Source organism: Nicotiana sylvestris, chromosome 10, assembly GCF_000393655.2.
Source record: "Nicotiana sylvestris chromosome 10, ASM39365v2, whole genome shotgun sequence".
Lineage (NCBI taxonomy): Eukaryota > Viridiplantae > Streptophyta > Magnoliopsida > Solanales > Solanaceae > Nicotiana > Nicotiana sylvestris.
The window spans coordinates 167,310,920-167,324,468 of record NC_091066.1 but is presented as its reverse complement, the minus strand read 5'-3'; the positions used below and the strand labels follow the sequence as shown (position 1 = coordinate 167,324,468).

Genomic DNA, 13,549 nt, shown 5'->3' with positions numbered 1-13,549 from the left:
CGTTTACGGTACGATTTTGAACAGCCCTAACAACAATACTTATTTAACCTAATGTAATAGTAGCTAATTCGTTAAAGTTGTGAAGATTCACAAGTAGATGAATAAAAATACATATTTCAATTATTTGAAGATTAAATAAATGTGCTTAGCCGGATGTTATAAAGACCACATTAGAATTAGTTAATATTTTAGGGACTAAAGTGCAAATTTCCCTTAAAATTGATGATAAATTTTCCTTAAATTTACAATTTACAAATATAAAAAATAGACCCTCCTATAACCACCCCTATCCGTTAAAATCCAACTCTTTTTGTTGGACAGTGAACACAATCTTCAAGTCCTCCTTATCAACAATGGCGTCTCTCATCTCCACTGCAATTCTCCCCCACATTTCTTCCTCATTCAAGGTACAATCTTTTTATCTCATTCTTTTAACAATTTTCCATTAAAATTTTCCATTTTTTTAATCCCATCAATTGTTTTCAGGGTAATTCAAGAAACTTGACGTCAAGTTCAAATCTTTTTCCTTCAATTAAACTCAGTAACCAGAAAACTACCCCAAGAACAAGAACCCCATTTCTTATTTTCAATAAAGTTGCAAGCTTTGATGTTTCTGTTGCTGATTCAGCAAATTCAGGGAGTGTTAGATTTAGGCTTAATAACTTGGGCCCACAACCAGGGGCAACAAAGAATAGGAAGAGAAAAGGTAGAGGGCATGCAGCTGGACAAGGAGGTAGTTGTGGTTTTGGGATGAGAGGTCAAAAATCAAGGTCTGGACCTGGTGTTAGAAAGGGTTTTGAAGGAGGTCAAATGCCGCTTTATAGGAGACTTCCTAAGTTGAGAGGAATTGCTGGAGGTAATTCGTTTTAACATTGCTTGTCAACATAATTATGTAATTTTAGTTTGTTTGGATTTGGTTAGAAAATATACATAACTTCTAATAATTTTTAGTTGTATTTGTATAATAATGGAATGAGGTGAGTTAAAATGGAGTAACGTGGTCTGTGAGGATTCATATAGCCGACCCCAACTTGTTCGGCATTGAGGCGTAGTTGATGTTTGTTTGGATTTACCTTTTCTGTATTGGTTGTTTGTTTATGTGTCCTTTTGCAGTGTTATAATGTTGCATAGAAGAGTTCATGGATGTGTGTATTTAGCTTGTGGAATTTGTAGCTTTAGTTTGATCATGTGCTTCAACATAATTATGTAATCTTTTTGTTTGTTTGGATTCATTTAGAAAATATACAGAACATCTAAGTAGTACTTTTTGTTTGTATTTGCATAATAATGGAATGAGGTGAGTTTAAATGGAGTAATGTTGTATGTGAGGATTTATATAGCCGACCCCAACTTATTTTGGGACTGAAGCGTAATTGTTGTTTCTTTGGATTTACATTTTTCCTGTGTTTGTTGTTTGTTTCTGTGTACTTCTGCATTGTTATAATTTTGCAGTGATAAGTTTGTGGATAAGTTGCATTTAGCTTGTTGTTGAATTTATAGCTTTAGCTTGGCTATGTGCTTCTTTCTTTACAAACATTTTATAAACAGTTATGTGTCACTACAGTGTCAAATTTGCATAGGATGGTAAAAACTATTATCAGATTAGGGTGACTTGCCATTACTAAGGGATTTTCAAAATATACTGATGATTAGTACAAAGAAACTTATTCACAATGATTACATACTGCACTAGGAAAAAGAGCAACCCACAATTAGGTGATGTCAAGACAGAATTTCTTGAAATCTGCCTTTCTCATTTGCTATATTCTGAATTCCTCGTCCTTTTTGTCTTCCGCAAAAAATTTATGACCATTATCACCTTACTAAAACTCAAAAGGAAAGCCTGCCAACCAGCTGAAAGCTCTGCAGAAAAGTTTCTTATTGCTGAATTGATAGCATTCTAAGAACTCTTACTCAAACAACGGCTTCTTTTGCTATACTAAACAGAATCAATTGATATAGAACATGTCCCTTCTTGACCTTCCCATAACTGGGAACTTATCTATAAAAAATATTACAAAGTTCATACTAAGGTGGTAAGGAGGAATCCGGATCAAAGGGTTTCACTTTCTTTGATTTGAACTGAATCTGAGAGCCTTGACCTTCTAGTCTCAGTGTAGGTACCACTTGAGTAATCTTCACTTCCCTTAGCTATAAGGTTCGATTGCAAGAAGCATGAACCAGGTCCAGGATTTGGACTATGAAATGCTGCTATTTTATCTGATGCAGTTAACATTTTTTTCTCTGAAAAATAAATTATTGCTCATAGAAAGTGATGAAGGAAGAGGGGGGGGGGGATTATAAATCATTCTTTGGCCAAAATTTTCTCTTGTCACAAGACATGCTAAAGCAAGTCCATTTCTACTAAACGTAGGTTTTGCAACTAAAACTAAGTTGGTGCTCTATAATATGTTGGCATTTAGAAGATAATCTCTATAGCTCTCAACCTACTTTGATGGCCTTGTATATGGTGGTTTGCTGGATATGAGATCCTCGGAGTACATTGGACCAAGGTATTTTGGTCAATATGTCAAGTTGCTGGGTATGACTGTGTGGCTTTATAACTGGCTTTCACTTCAACACATAACTTATACATTTTTGCGTTATGTTTGGCTGAGGTATAATTATCATGCTTAGAGTTGCATGATAAAGAAAACGTTTCTAATTTTCTTATTCTTTTTTAACTTATTAGACCTTGAAATGTCTAATTTCTCATATCATTGACTTCTTTAGTGATTTAACTTACTAACTGAAGTAACTAATAGTGCTCTCTACAAAACCTCCAATCTCGTCTTTTATTTGTTTCATGAGGTGATTAATTCATTTAGTTAAGGATGTCTCGTCGAGTTACGCTCTTCTGTCAAAATCAATAATCAGCACTAGATATTTGCAACCTTTGCCTCCCGTTTCTCTTTTGTATGATAAGCCAACTAAAGTAAACATCACAATGATATTAGAATATTAACAATGTCGAATCTTAAGTTAATCCACTTCATGGACATCTCTAATCTCTAGAGTCATTTTCTTTCTATATCTCTTTAAGACATTATTTTGTAACTAGTACATGACATAAGTGGGAAGAGTAAGGGGAATGGGAAGTCAATAATTACTTTATCTAGGAACTTCTCCCTTCAATGTCATTGGTATTTAGAGGGCACTTCCTCCTTTTAATCCTATTACCGTCAAACCTCTTTATAATAGCCTCGTTTGTTCCAGATATTATTGGATGTTATAGCGAATTGCTACTATAGAAAGCATATATTATAACAGAACATGAAATTTGGTTCCGAAAAAACTTGGCTTTTATAGTGAAGTATTGTTATATAAGGATGATGTTATAGAGAGGTCTGACTGTACAGGTCTTTAAAAGAGTTAAAGTAGAGGGGCGCAAACCTTATTGGTTATTATCTTATTTCACAAGATTGATATGCCCTACTAGTATTACACCGACTAAATAGATTCACAGAATTTTCTGGTTCTCCTTTAATGAAAACTTGTAATTTTTTGGGTACCTTCTTGGTATTCCTTTAACAAAACCTTTACCTTATTAAAAAAAAGAATTCGCAGAAATTTCTGAAGGTACATTATGTCATATAAGCAGAAAGAGCTCTTAAGTTAGCTTCATTCATGGTTCTAGAGCTGGAGCATTTAGCTTGCTGATTAGTCAGTTTCTCATTAGCCTTTTCAATCACTTTTAGCCCAAAACTATGCAAGCTTTTACTTGCCATTTGCTGTAATGGTGGATTCAGTACAAGACTTCTAGTACTGACGAGCTCCATAGACTTCTGTTGCTAGTGATATTTTTCCACTCAGGGATGACATCCCTTTGGTACCTTTTTAAAACTATTTTTTGCTGCTTAGATATTAGAAAAGGTTTTGGTAAGAAGTATGAACTTGAGAGCTTGTCCACCTATCCGATGAAAACAAAAAGTTCTTATTCTGCTGTCACTGGTGATACTTTGATAAAGAGTTCTTCCCCTGTTTCACATTTCAGTTGATCGTGCTAACATATGCATGTTTGTAAGCATATTGAGTTCGTTATATCTGAGATCATTGGTTTACGCTGTGTAGAGCGTCAGATTTATGGAGTATAGTGTTGTCTGGTTATGTATGTGTAAATCATGCCAAAAACCGGCTAACGTGTGCATTTGAATTTTGTAAAGGCATGTCTGCTGGACTTCCGAAATATGTACCGGTGAACTTGAAAGACATAGAAGAGGCAGGATTTCAAGAAGGGGAAGAGGTGTCGCTTGAGTCCCTCAAGCAGAAGGGTCTAATAAATCCTTCAGGGAGAGAAAGAAGACTTCCACTAAAGGTACACAATAACATTTACTTTTGTCGCATGTTGGTTCCCCGTATTTTGTTCAGTGCATTCTGCTTTGCCTGTATCTTCACCTTAGTACTGCAACAACAACAACAACAACAAACCCAATGTAATCCCATAAGTGGGGTCTGGAGAGGGTAGTATTTACTCAGACCCTACCCCTACCTTATCAAGGTAGAGAGGCTGTTTCCTATTGATCCTCGGCTCTGTCTTCACCTTAGTGCTAGCAACTATAAAGTAGGAACGTAACATCTTCTTCTGTGCAATCTAATTATATAATATTGTGTTCCTCGCTTCCCCTATCTTCATAATTCTCTGTGTAGTTTCTGCACGTCTAATGACATTATAGTGCCATCTGTATTAACTTAAGAGTAATGTCTCCGACGTATCTCCATTTTCAGATCTTAGGTGATGGTGAACTAAGCGTGAAGCTCAACTTTAAGGCGCGCGCCTTTTCAACATCAGCAAAGGAAAAACTAGAGGCTGCTGGTTGTTCATTGACCGTTCTACCGGGCAGAAAGAAGTGGGTAAAACCATCAGTTGCTAAAAACCTTGCTAGAGCTGATGAATATTTTGCCAAGAAAAGAGCTGCTGCTGCATCTGAAGCAGCTGACCCTTCTTCTGCTTAAGCCAAAATTTATGATAGCCACAAAATTCTTTTTATGTTGTCACTCCAGAAAGGATGTAAAGCAACATTCAAATAGTTTTGGATTCTTTTCCCTTTAATGCTTCCAAAGTATATTTCTATTTTTCTGTGTGTCTTCCCTGTACCAGTAGGATTAGTAGTTAGCCTTGTATTCTATTATTGGTAAATTTATTACGTGTTGTTCATTACGCTTGTTTCTTAATATCTTGTTGTTGTTACTGCTGGTTGCTACTCCTTTCTCTTCATCTTTTCTTAAGCCGGGGTTTGAAAACAACCTCTTTACCTTCAAGGTAGGTGTAAGGTCTGCGTACACACTACCCTCCGCAGACCTCACTTGTGGGAATATACTAGGTTTGGTGTTGTTGTTTTCTTTTATTCCGGTACACGCACCCAAATGTGTGGCCTAGTAGTCAATGAAGTGATTGTGCACCTTAGAGACCAGGGTTTAAATCACGACATCGACACAAAATTACTACTCTCTCCGTTTCAAATTAGATGAGATACTTTCCTTTTTAGTCTGTTCCTAAATGACACATTTGTAAATTTGGAAATAATACAACTTTAAACTCTTTATTTTACTCATTTTACCCTTAATGAAAAGCTTTTATAATCATACAAGTGTCATGGTTCCGCAAAGCTTTTACCCCTTAAGCTTTTAAGACCACAAATTTCAAAAGTCTTCTTCTTTTTTCTTAAACTCCGTGCCGAGTGAAACTACCTCATCTAAATTGAAATTGAGGGAGTAGGTAATTTCTTCGTGTATGTTTAAGTCTTAGCGGACAAAGTTACTCGATACATATACTGGTGGAGATAGTAGGTATTTGATGATAGTCGAGATGCGCGCAAGCGAGATCGAATGTCGCTATTATAAAAAAATAATTTTGTTTTATTCAACGTCGACATGGTCCAAATGGTAGGTATTGGTGAAAATGCAACTTTTCAAACTTTTAAGAATACAATAATTCAACAGTGTTCAAAATAGAATTAGTCTTCTGACTATTGCTGTCATAACTTCCATTTTCCAATTGTTAAAAAATATTATCTTTGATTAGATGCAATGCACATGCCTTAATTTTAGTTTTACTTTGGTTACCAATTGATGTAACGCCTCTAATTTGGAAAATGATCGTTCTTAAATGAGAAAGGACAAATAAATTATCATTTCTTCTTTTATCTTTCTATTATCAATAGGTTCTTGATACAGACCTAAATACCATCTATGGACAAAAAACTAATTAGTTCATGCATCCAGAGGAAATAACAGAACCCCAAGAACACAATTCAAGGTGATGTCAATTGAAAAACTATTGATACATAATTTACTATATATATTTTTTTTTAACGTCACCTTGAAAAACTCGCACAATTTACTGGACGATTTTCAAAAAGTCTTTCTAAATTAGAAGAGCAAGAAATGAAACCAAAAAAAAAATACTTTTTCTTTATAAATATACGTCATTTTTAAAATTCTCATTCTAACTCATCTTTTCGGGTAGATTTACGTCCCCACCATTCTTTATGGGCAAAGGCGCCCATAACTAAGATAATCTTTTTTAAACGGAGGAATTATGTGTTATCTTACGCTAGTACTGCCAACTAAAGTAGTAGTTTTACATAGATAAACCATTGAGTCCAATGACAAATTTTAAAGTAATGATCTCAAATGGCCCCAGGTTTTAGCTTTGAATAAATAAAGATGGATTTTAGAGAGATTTTACATGATTCTTAAGAGATAAATTGTTTTTGAAGCAACAAGATGAACTTACGTCATGTCATTTGATTACCCCCAGTGGAAAACAAAAGGAAATGATAATGTGTTTTAGTTTTAATTATTTTGGGTTTTCTCTTTATCCTACACTTGAAGAAAGTTAGTTAGATCATCAAGAGAGTGAGGTACGTAAGCACTTCTATACTATGTCCATATTTTGTAAATTTAGAGGGTCGTGTGAAATATTTAAGAGGCCCTCACTGTGTATATAAATATATATATATATATATATAATCTTTTTGTTGAGGCTAATTGATTCCGATGACTCTTCTCCCCCAACGTAGTTCCGCCCCTATTTGATTTATGTGCTCTTAACTAGAGGTCTTGGGTTCAAGCCCATAAAACGGAAAAGATTCAGATAGAAAGCGCTTCTCTTTTTAATAAGCATTACGCAGTGAAAATTCAGATTAGTCAAGACCCCAATACGAATACCGAATACTTCATGGGAAACCAAACAAAATGCCCACCAAACTTTTTGAGGGTCATAATTTTGTAGTGGCCAAACTTTGATAGCCTCATCTAACTTCATAAAGAATAGGAATGGGAAATTGCACAACTAAGCATACCTTTTTGGAACCCTACAAGAAGGAAAATAAGGGAGCCAAACTTGTTGTTTGACTTGTTATAGAAAAAATTAAGCATGACTCAAAGGCAAAGACATGTGATAATTAATTACTATGATGTGTCTTTTTCCTTCACCTAATCAAACCAGCAGAGAGCCAAGCAAGAAGGCTCCTTTTATCATCAAACTCACTTTATTTAATCATTGGAATTTTCTTTTTGTCGAGAGTCTTAATTGCTTTTCATTTTAGAAAATAATGCTTGAATGGTTGCACATTTTAATATAATAATATTACAATATATGTTATATTATTTGATATTGAAAGATAACATATTTTTTATTAAAAAAAAATAATTTAAATAGCTGTCCACCCAACCACTTACATAAAATATAACAGGCAAATGTATAGTATATATATAATATGAAAATAATCAGTATATAATTTATGTATAACGATTATAAAAAATAAGTTAGTGAATCTGGCTGACTATTTATGTTAAAAAGATTTTACATTGTAGCTTAAAAAATGACTTGTTGAATAAATTTAAGTTCTTGAGACATGTGAGATTGTATAATAAAATATTATCAATAGAATTTTTGTTAACCTCCCAAAATTTACAAATTTCATAAAATATTAGGACGGTGGTAGTATTATTTGTCTTTTTACTGAATGAGGAACGTCCTTTCATTTAGGCGGTATTTACGGCCCCTTATCCCATGGTGGGATCCAACAAAGAAAAAAGAAGGATTGAAGAGTTTTCGGAAAGTGACGTGAATTTGGAAAATTTGGAGAATTTTCAAAGAAAGTAAAATCGCAATTTGATGCAAAAGATTTAGTCTGGGAAAATTTACATGATGTTAGTGAAACAGTAAATATTTATTTGGACTCGATTTTTATTTCAAATTAATCAATTTAATTTAGCTTTTAAATAGTCAAACTTCTCTATAAAAGGCTCGTTTGTTCCGATATTTTTTAACTGTTATAATGAGGTGTTGTTATAAAGAACATATATTATAACATAATATAAAAATCGATTTCGAAAAAACTTGGCTTTTAGAGTCAGTGGCGGAGGCAGGATCTCCACGAAGGGGGTTCAAAAAAAAGCTAAAAAAATTGTAGCTAGTGAGAATTGATCTTATGACCTTAGGAAAGTTTTGAACCCCCTTGACCACAAAGCTACAACTTTGGGTTGTGTTAAAGGGGTTCAAAACTTAATATCTAGAGGTAAAAACTGATTTTGCCTTATATACATAATGTAATTTTCGGCGAAGGGGGTTCGGGTGAACCCCCTTCCGCGCCCCTAAATCCGTCCCTATTTATAGTGAATGTTTGTTATATAGAGATGATGTTATATAGAGGTTTGATCGTAAGTATATATCTTATTTAACTAATATACACGTGGGTATGAAGTCTTTTACTTACTACACTGAATGTTTATGCAAAACTAATAAATACACATCATATATTTGTATATATATACTTCTAGCACTTAATCATAATTAATTAATATGCATTTTTTACTTTAGTAAATTACTTAACTATAGTAAATTAGCATGGTTTAGTGCTAATATCCGATGTGGATAAGTATTTACAGTACATGAAACTGTCATGGCTCCTTTATATGAGTGAGTTACTTATTTCTTGATTCCAAATAGTTCTCTAATCCAAACACCAATTGAGAATTGGTGAAAACGAAATTTTGATATCTTTGAAAAGTATTTTTCAAAGATGTTCTGATCATCTCACTTACGTTTTCTTTAGTCAAAGCTTAAGACTAAAACTTTAGTTTATCATAATTTTAGTGGGGTTAAGTGACATAATAGGACAAATTTAATTATATTTCTCATTTTAATTTTGTTGGCATTAAGTGTGACATGGTTTACCAGTTGAGCAAATTGTAAATGTCCTAATAATTCCTGTCTTCTTTAGCTTGACAGTTCAAAAGCTAAACCATAACGTTGAGATTCAATACGGAAGAAAGTTCCAACGAAATATGAATATGACTTGAATCCTAAACCTTATCAATAAGTCAAATTTGCTTATCCACGAGCTTAAGAGTTGTAAATATAAATTTTAGAAATTAAAATAGTAATATATTCGATTTAAGGTTTATATCACACCAATGTAAAAATAACAACAACAATAACTTTAGTGTAATCTCGCAAGTGATCATATGGAGAGAGTACGTAGTGTGTACACAGATCTTAGCCCTACCTTGTGAAAGTAAAGAGGTTGTTCCGATAGACCATTGGCTCAAGAAAGATGAAAAAGGAAGCAGTAACAACAAGCAGTCAACAACAAGATAAGATGATTAAGAAACTGAGGCGAAAGAAACAACATGTAGTAATAATGATCTAAGTATAAGAAAATACGAGAATAATACTAAGGCCTCATTTGTTTTTTTTTTTAAGATTAAGGCGTCTGAATCTGAATACACATCTGAATATCAAGATATGTATTAAGATTAAGACATCTGAATCTAAATACGCATCTGAATATTAAGAGGTGTATTAAGTTCTGAATATTAAATGATTAAGACTGTTTGATTTTAACATCTGAAAGTATAAAATTTATCTTTATTTAAAAATTTAAAAAACATAAAATTCAAATGAAATACTAATTAATATAATATTCTATCAATAAAATATATAGATTTTTAAAATATGATAGTTGTTGGTGGTGATGGCTAACGGGTGAATGCCGATTAGAGATGGAGGTTGGTAGTAGTTTTGGTTGATGATGGTGGTTCGGAATAGTAGCTAGTGGTGATTGGTAGTAGTGACGATTATGATTGAGGATGGTGGTGCTGGGTGGTGATAGTTAATAACAGCGGGTGGTGGTGGTAGTTGTGATTGAGGAAGGCGGTAGTGGGTGTTGGTAGGTTATAATGATGGACATTACCGGTTGTAGTTGTTGATGGTGACAGAATGGTTAATTATGGCAGTTGAGGTGAATGAATGTTGATTGTGGTTGAGAATGATGGTGGTGAGAGTGATGAGGATGGTGGATGGTGATAGTCAATAATGGTGGCGGCGGCTATGATTGAGGATGATGGTGGTGTGGTGGTGATGTTGGTTGAGTATGGTGGTGGTGGTGCTGGTGACGGCATCGTGGTAGTTGATAATGGTAGGCAGTGGCGGCAGTTAATAATGAATATGTATGATAGCATCTTAATGAAATTAAGTCTCAGTTATAGATATTAATCATACAGACCCATTAAGTGATTGTGAAGTAAAAAAACAAGCACACATAATGATTAAGATCTGAATAATGAAGATTAAAACTTTAAAACAAACGCCCTTAATATCTGAGATCTGAATGATTAAGATTCAGACCTCTATTAAGTGCAAACAGATGAGGTCTAATACTACAGGAATGAAAAGAGATACACTCGATTACCTACTGACCTTCTATCATAATTCTCAACCTCCACACCTCTCATATCAAGGGTCATATCCTCGGCAAGCTAAAAATGTACCATGTCCTGCCTACCTCTACCCAATTCTTCTTAGGTCTACCTTTACCTCTACCTCTTCTTAGACCTACCAAGGTCAACCTCTCGCACCTTCTCACTGGAGCATCTGTGCATCTCCTCTTCACATAAAAAGTTATTAAACCGATTGTTACCTTTAAAATTGGATAACAATTAAACTTTTAATGTGGTTTTAAGGACACATGATTTCACCTAATACCAATTGATAAATGTGAAGATTAGTGGCAGAAATAAGTAGTTAAATAAAGCAAACTATTATTGAAATACAATTCAACCCTCGAGCTAGGTCGCCCTCGAACTGAGAGTAGGACTAAGAAGTGAACTGATGAACAAGAATGAGAGGAAAAGAATATTGTATTGCTCTGATATGCGTAAATGTAAGATGATTACAAAATGATTAGAACCCTCTTTATATATTAGAGGAATTTCACTTATGGTATAAGTCTTATTATAGAAGGAAATCCCATTATTAGTGAAACACCCGTACTTGATTTGATCCGTTTCGAGATTTCTGCCATGATCCTCGACCAGTGGGGGATATCTCACCTTTTCGTTATTATGATATCTTCGGTCTTGTTCGACGTCTATCCAGTTTGTCCTCGATCATATCTGGTCTCAATTTCGATAGGAACTTCAGATCCCGAACTCGGTACTTTATCCTCATGTCTCGGTCTGATATACTATGGGTCAATCCTCGATCCATCCCCCCGGTCTTGGTTAATCAGTAAAATCGAGTGGGCCCGATTTTAACTGTAAACAGATAGTCCCCTCATTTTTTTGAGTATAACGACAAGAAATGAATTAAGTCTTCGATGTTTACCCCGAATTGCCATGACATCATCATTGTGACGTAAGCAACGGAGGAAACAAAAGCTTGGAAGCTGGCCTTTCCCGAGGAAGACTCCGAGAACTCTAGTGAGTCTGGCGGTGCAGAAGATTCTGAGAGGGAAGACACTTCTGCCAATAAGGATCGTGCTGCTTCGGCTTCATGCTTTTCGTAATTTTTTGCTTTTATTTTGAGGCTGACCGACCCTTGTAAAGAATTCTTGATCGGGGACCTATAGCCCTTGTAAAAAGGTTTTGACGAATGTATAAAGCTTTTTCCCTTGAAGGTCCAGAGTTTGAGATGGTAATGACCGACAACAAGTACTGCCCTCGACCGTTTCTGATCGATGGACCCTGAATGACCATTTGAACTTGAGTTTAAGTAGCTCTTAGGCTTAACAGTCAAATGATGATTTGCTCGAACTTGAAGTAAAGTAGCCCTTGGGCTTGATGGTCGAGTGAGTACTTGCTCGAACTCGAGATAAGGTGGCCCTTGGGCTCGAGAGGTAGTCCCCGAGTGAGATTTTTTTCAAACTCGGGTAGCCTTGGGATTAGTAGTCGAGTGAGTACTTACTCAAACTCGAAATGAAAATAGCCCTTAGGCTTTATGATCGAGTGAGGACATGCTCAAACTCGAAATAAGGTGGCCCTTGGGCTCGAAAGATAGTCCCCGAGTGAGAATTTTTTCGAACCCGGGTAGCCCTTGAGCTTATAGTCGGGTGTGAGTACTTGCTCGAACTCGAAATAAAAAATATCCCTTAGGCTTTATGGTCGAGTGAGGACTTGCTCGAACTCGAAGTAAAAGTAGCCTTGGGCTTTATAGTCAGGTAAGGATGAAACCTCGAACTCGAGATAAGGGGGCCCTTGGGCTCGAAAGATAGTAGTGAGAGTTTTTTCGAACTCGGGTAGCCCTTAGGCTTAGTAGTCGAGTGAGTACTTGCTCGAACTCGAAATGAAAATAGCCCTTAGGCTTTATGGTCGAGTGAGGACTTGCTCGAACTCGAAGTAAAAGTAGCCCTTAGGCTTTATAGTCGAGTGAGGATGAAACCTCGAACTCGAAGTGAGAGTGGCCCTTAGGCCTTTGTATTTGTTACAGATTTCGGACGCCTCTGATCCGTGTTAATTCAGTCGTAGCCTCATTAGTTCGGAACTTGCCCTTTAGGCTCATTTTCTGTTTCACTTCGAGCTTTCCCGAAGTGTCAGTCCCCGAGTGGGGTGGCCATGGCCTGTAAAAATCAAGGGTCGCCTTTAAGGTCTTATGATCTCAAAGTTTTAATAATTCGATTTCGTTTTTCAGACGATAATCCCCAAGAGTGGGGTTAGTTGTTCGAACTTCCGTCATGATCGGCTCTTAAGCCTATTTACACAATAGATCAAGAGTATGAAATTGTAAAGTAGGAAATTTTTCTAAGGCATGGGATATCAGCAAGAAAAAATACTTCTTTCAATAGATGATTATACATGCGTTCATGTTTGACGTTAGGGCTCAAGTAACCTATATGGGCATGGTTCATTCGACCTTTTGGCCCTTACAAAATTTACCTACCGAGATCCCGTTGTTATGAAGTAACTTCCTTGCAGCAAAGTTGACATTCAAGGGTAATGCCCTCCAGTATTCGAGGTTTATTGTAGGGATCCTCAGATACTTTTGAATTGCTCTAAGTTAGCATGAACAATGGTTGCCTCGTTAAAAACATCACCAGAAAAACCCATATGAAACAAAACCGATTTAAGGAAAAAAGAGTGCAATGCGTGCTTTAAGATCCAAAGCTTTGTGCCACTCCTTGTCGATAGCCTACAAGTGTTAGTCGAAAAAATAGAAAGAATTGGAATAGGGTCGTACCTTTATTCGGATTTTGGATATTTAATGTGATCTTCCTCAGTACCAAGCCCCCGTGAATTTTAACCTCGATCATTTCTCCTCTCATTT

General features: G+C 35.5%; 1 protein-coding gene across 1 annotated transcript; it reads left to right on the top strand.

Moving 5' to 3' along the window:
* The first annotated feature begins 263 nt into the window (after positions 1-263).
* On the top strand, positions 264-5,172 carry LOC104248610 (large ribosomal subunit protein uL15c). Its single transcript, XM_009804908.2, has 4 exons — positions 264-407; positions 487-856; positions 4,164-4,315; positions 4,726-5,172. Exons 1-4 carry the CDS (start codon positions 354-356, stop codon positions 4,951-4,953), a joined length of 804 nt encoding a protein of 267 aa, XP_009803210.1. The 5' UTR covers positions 264-353; the 3' UTR covers positions 4,954-5,172.
* Positions 5,173-13,549: the final 8,377 nt, after the last annotated feature.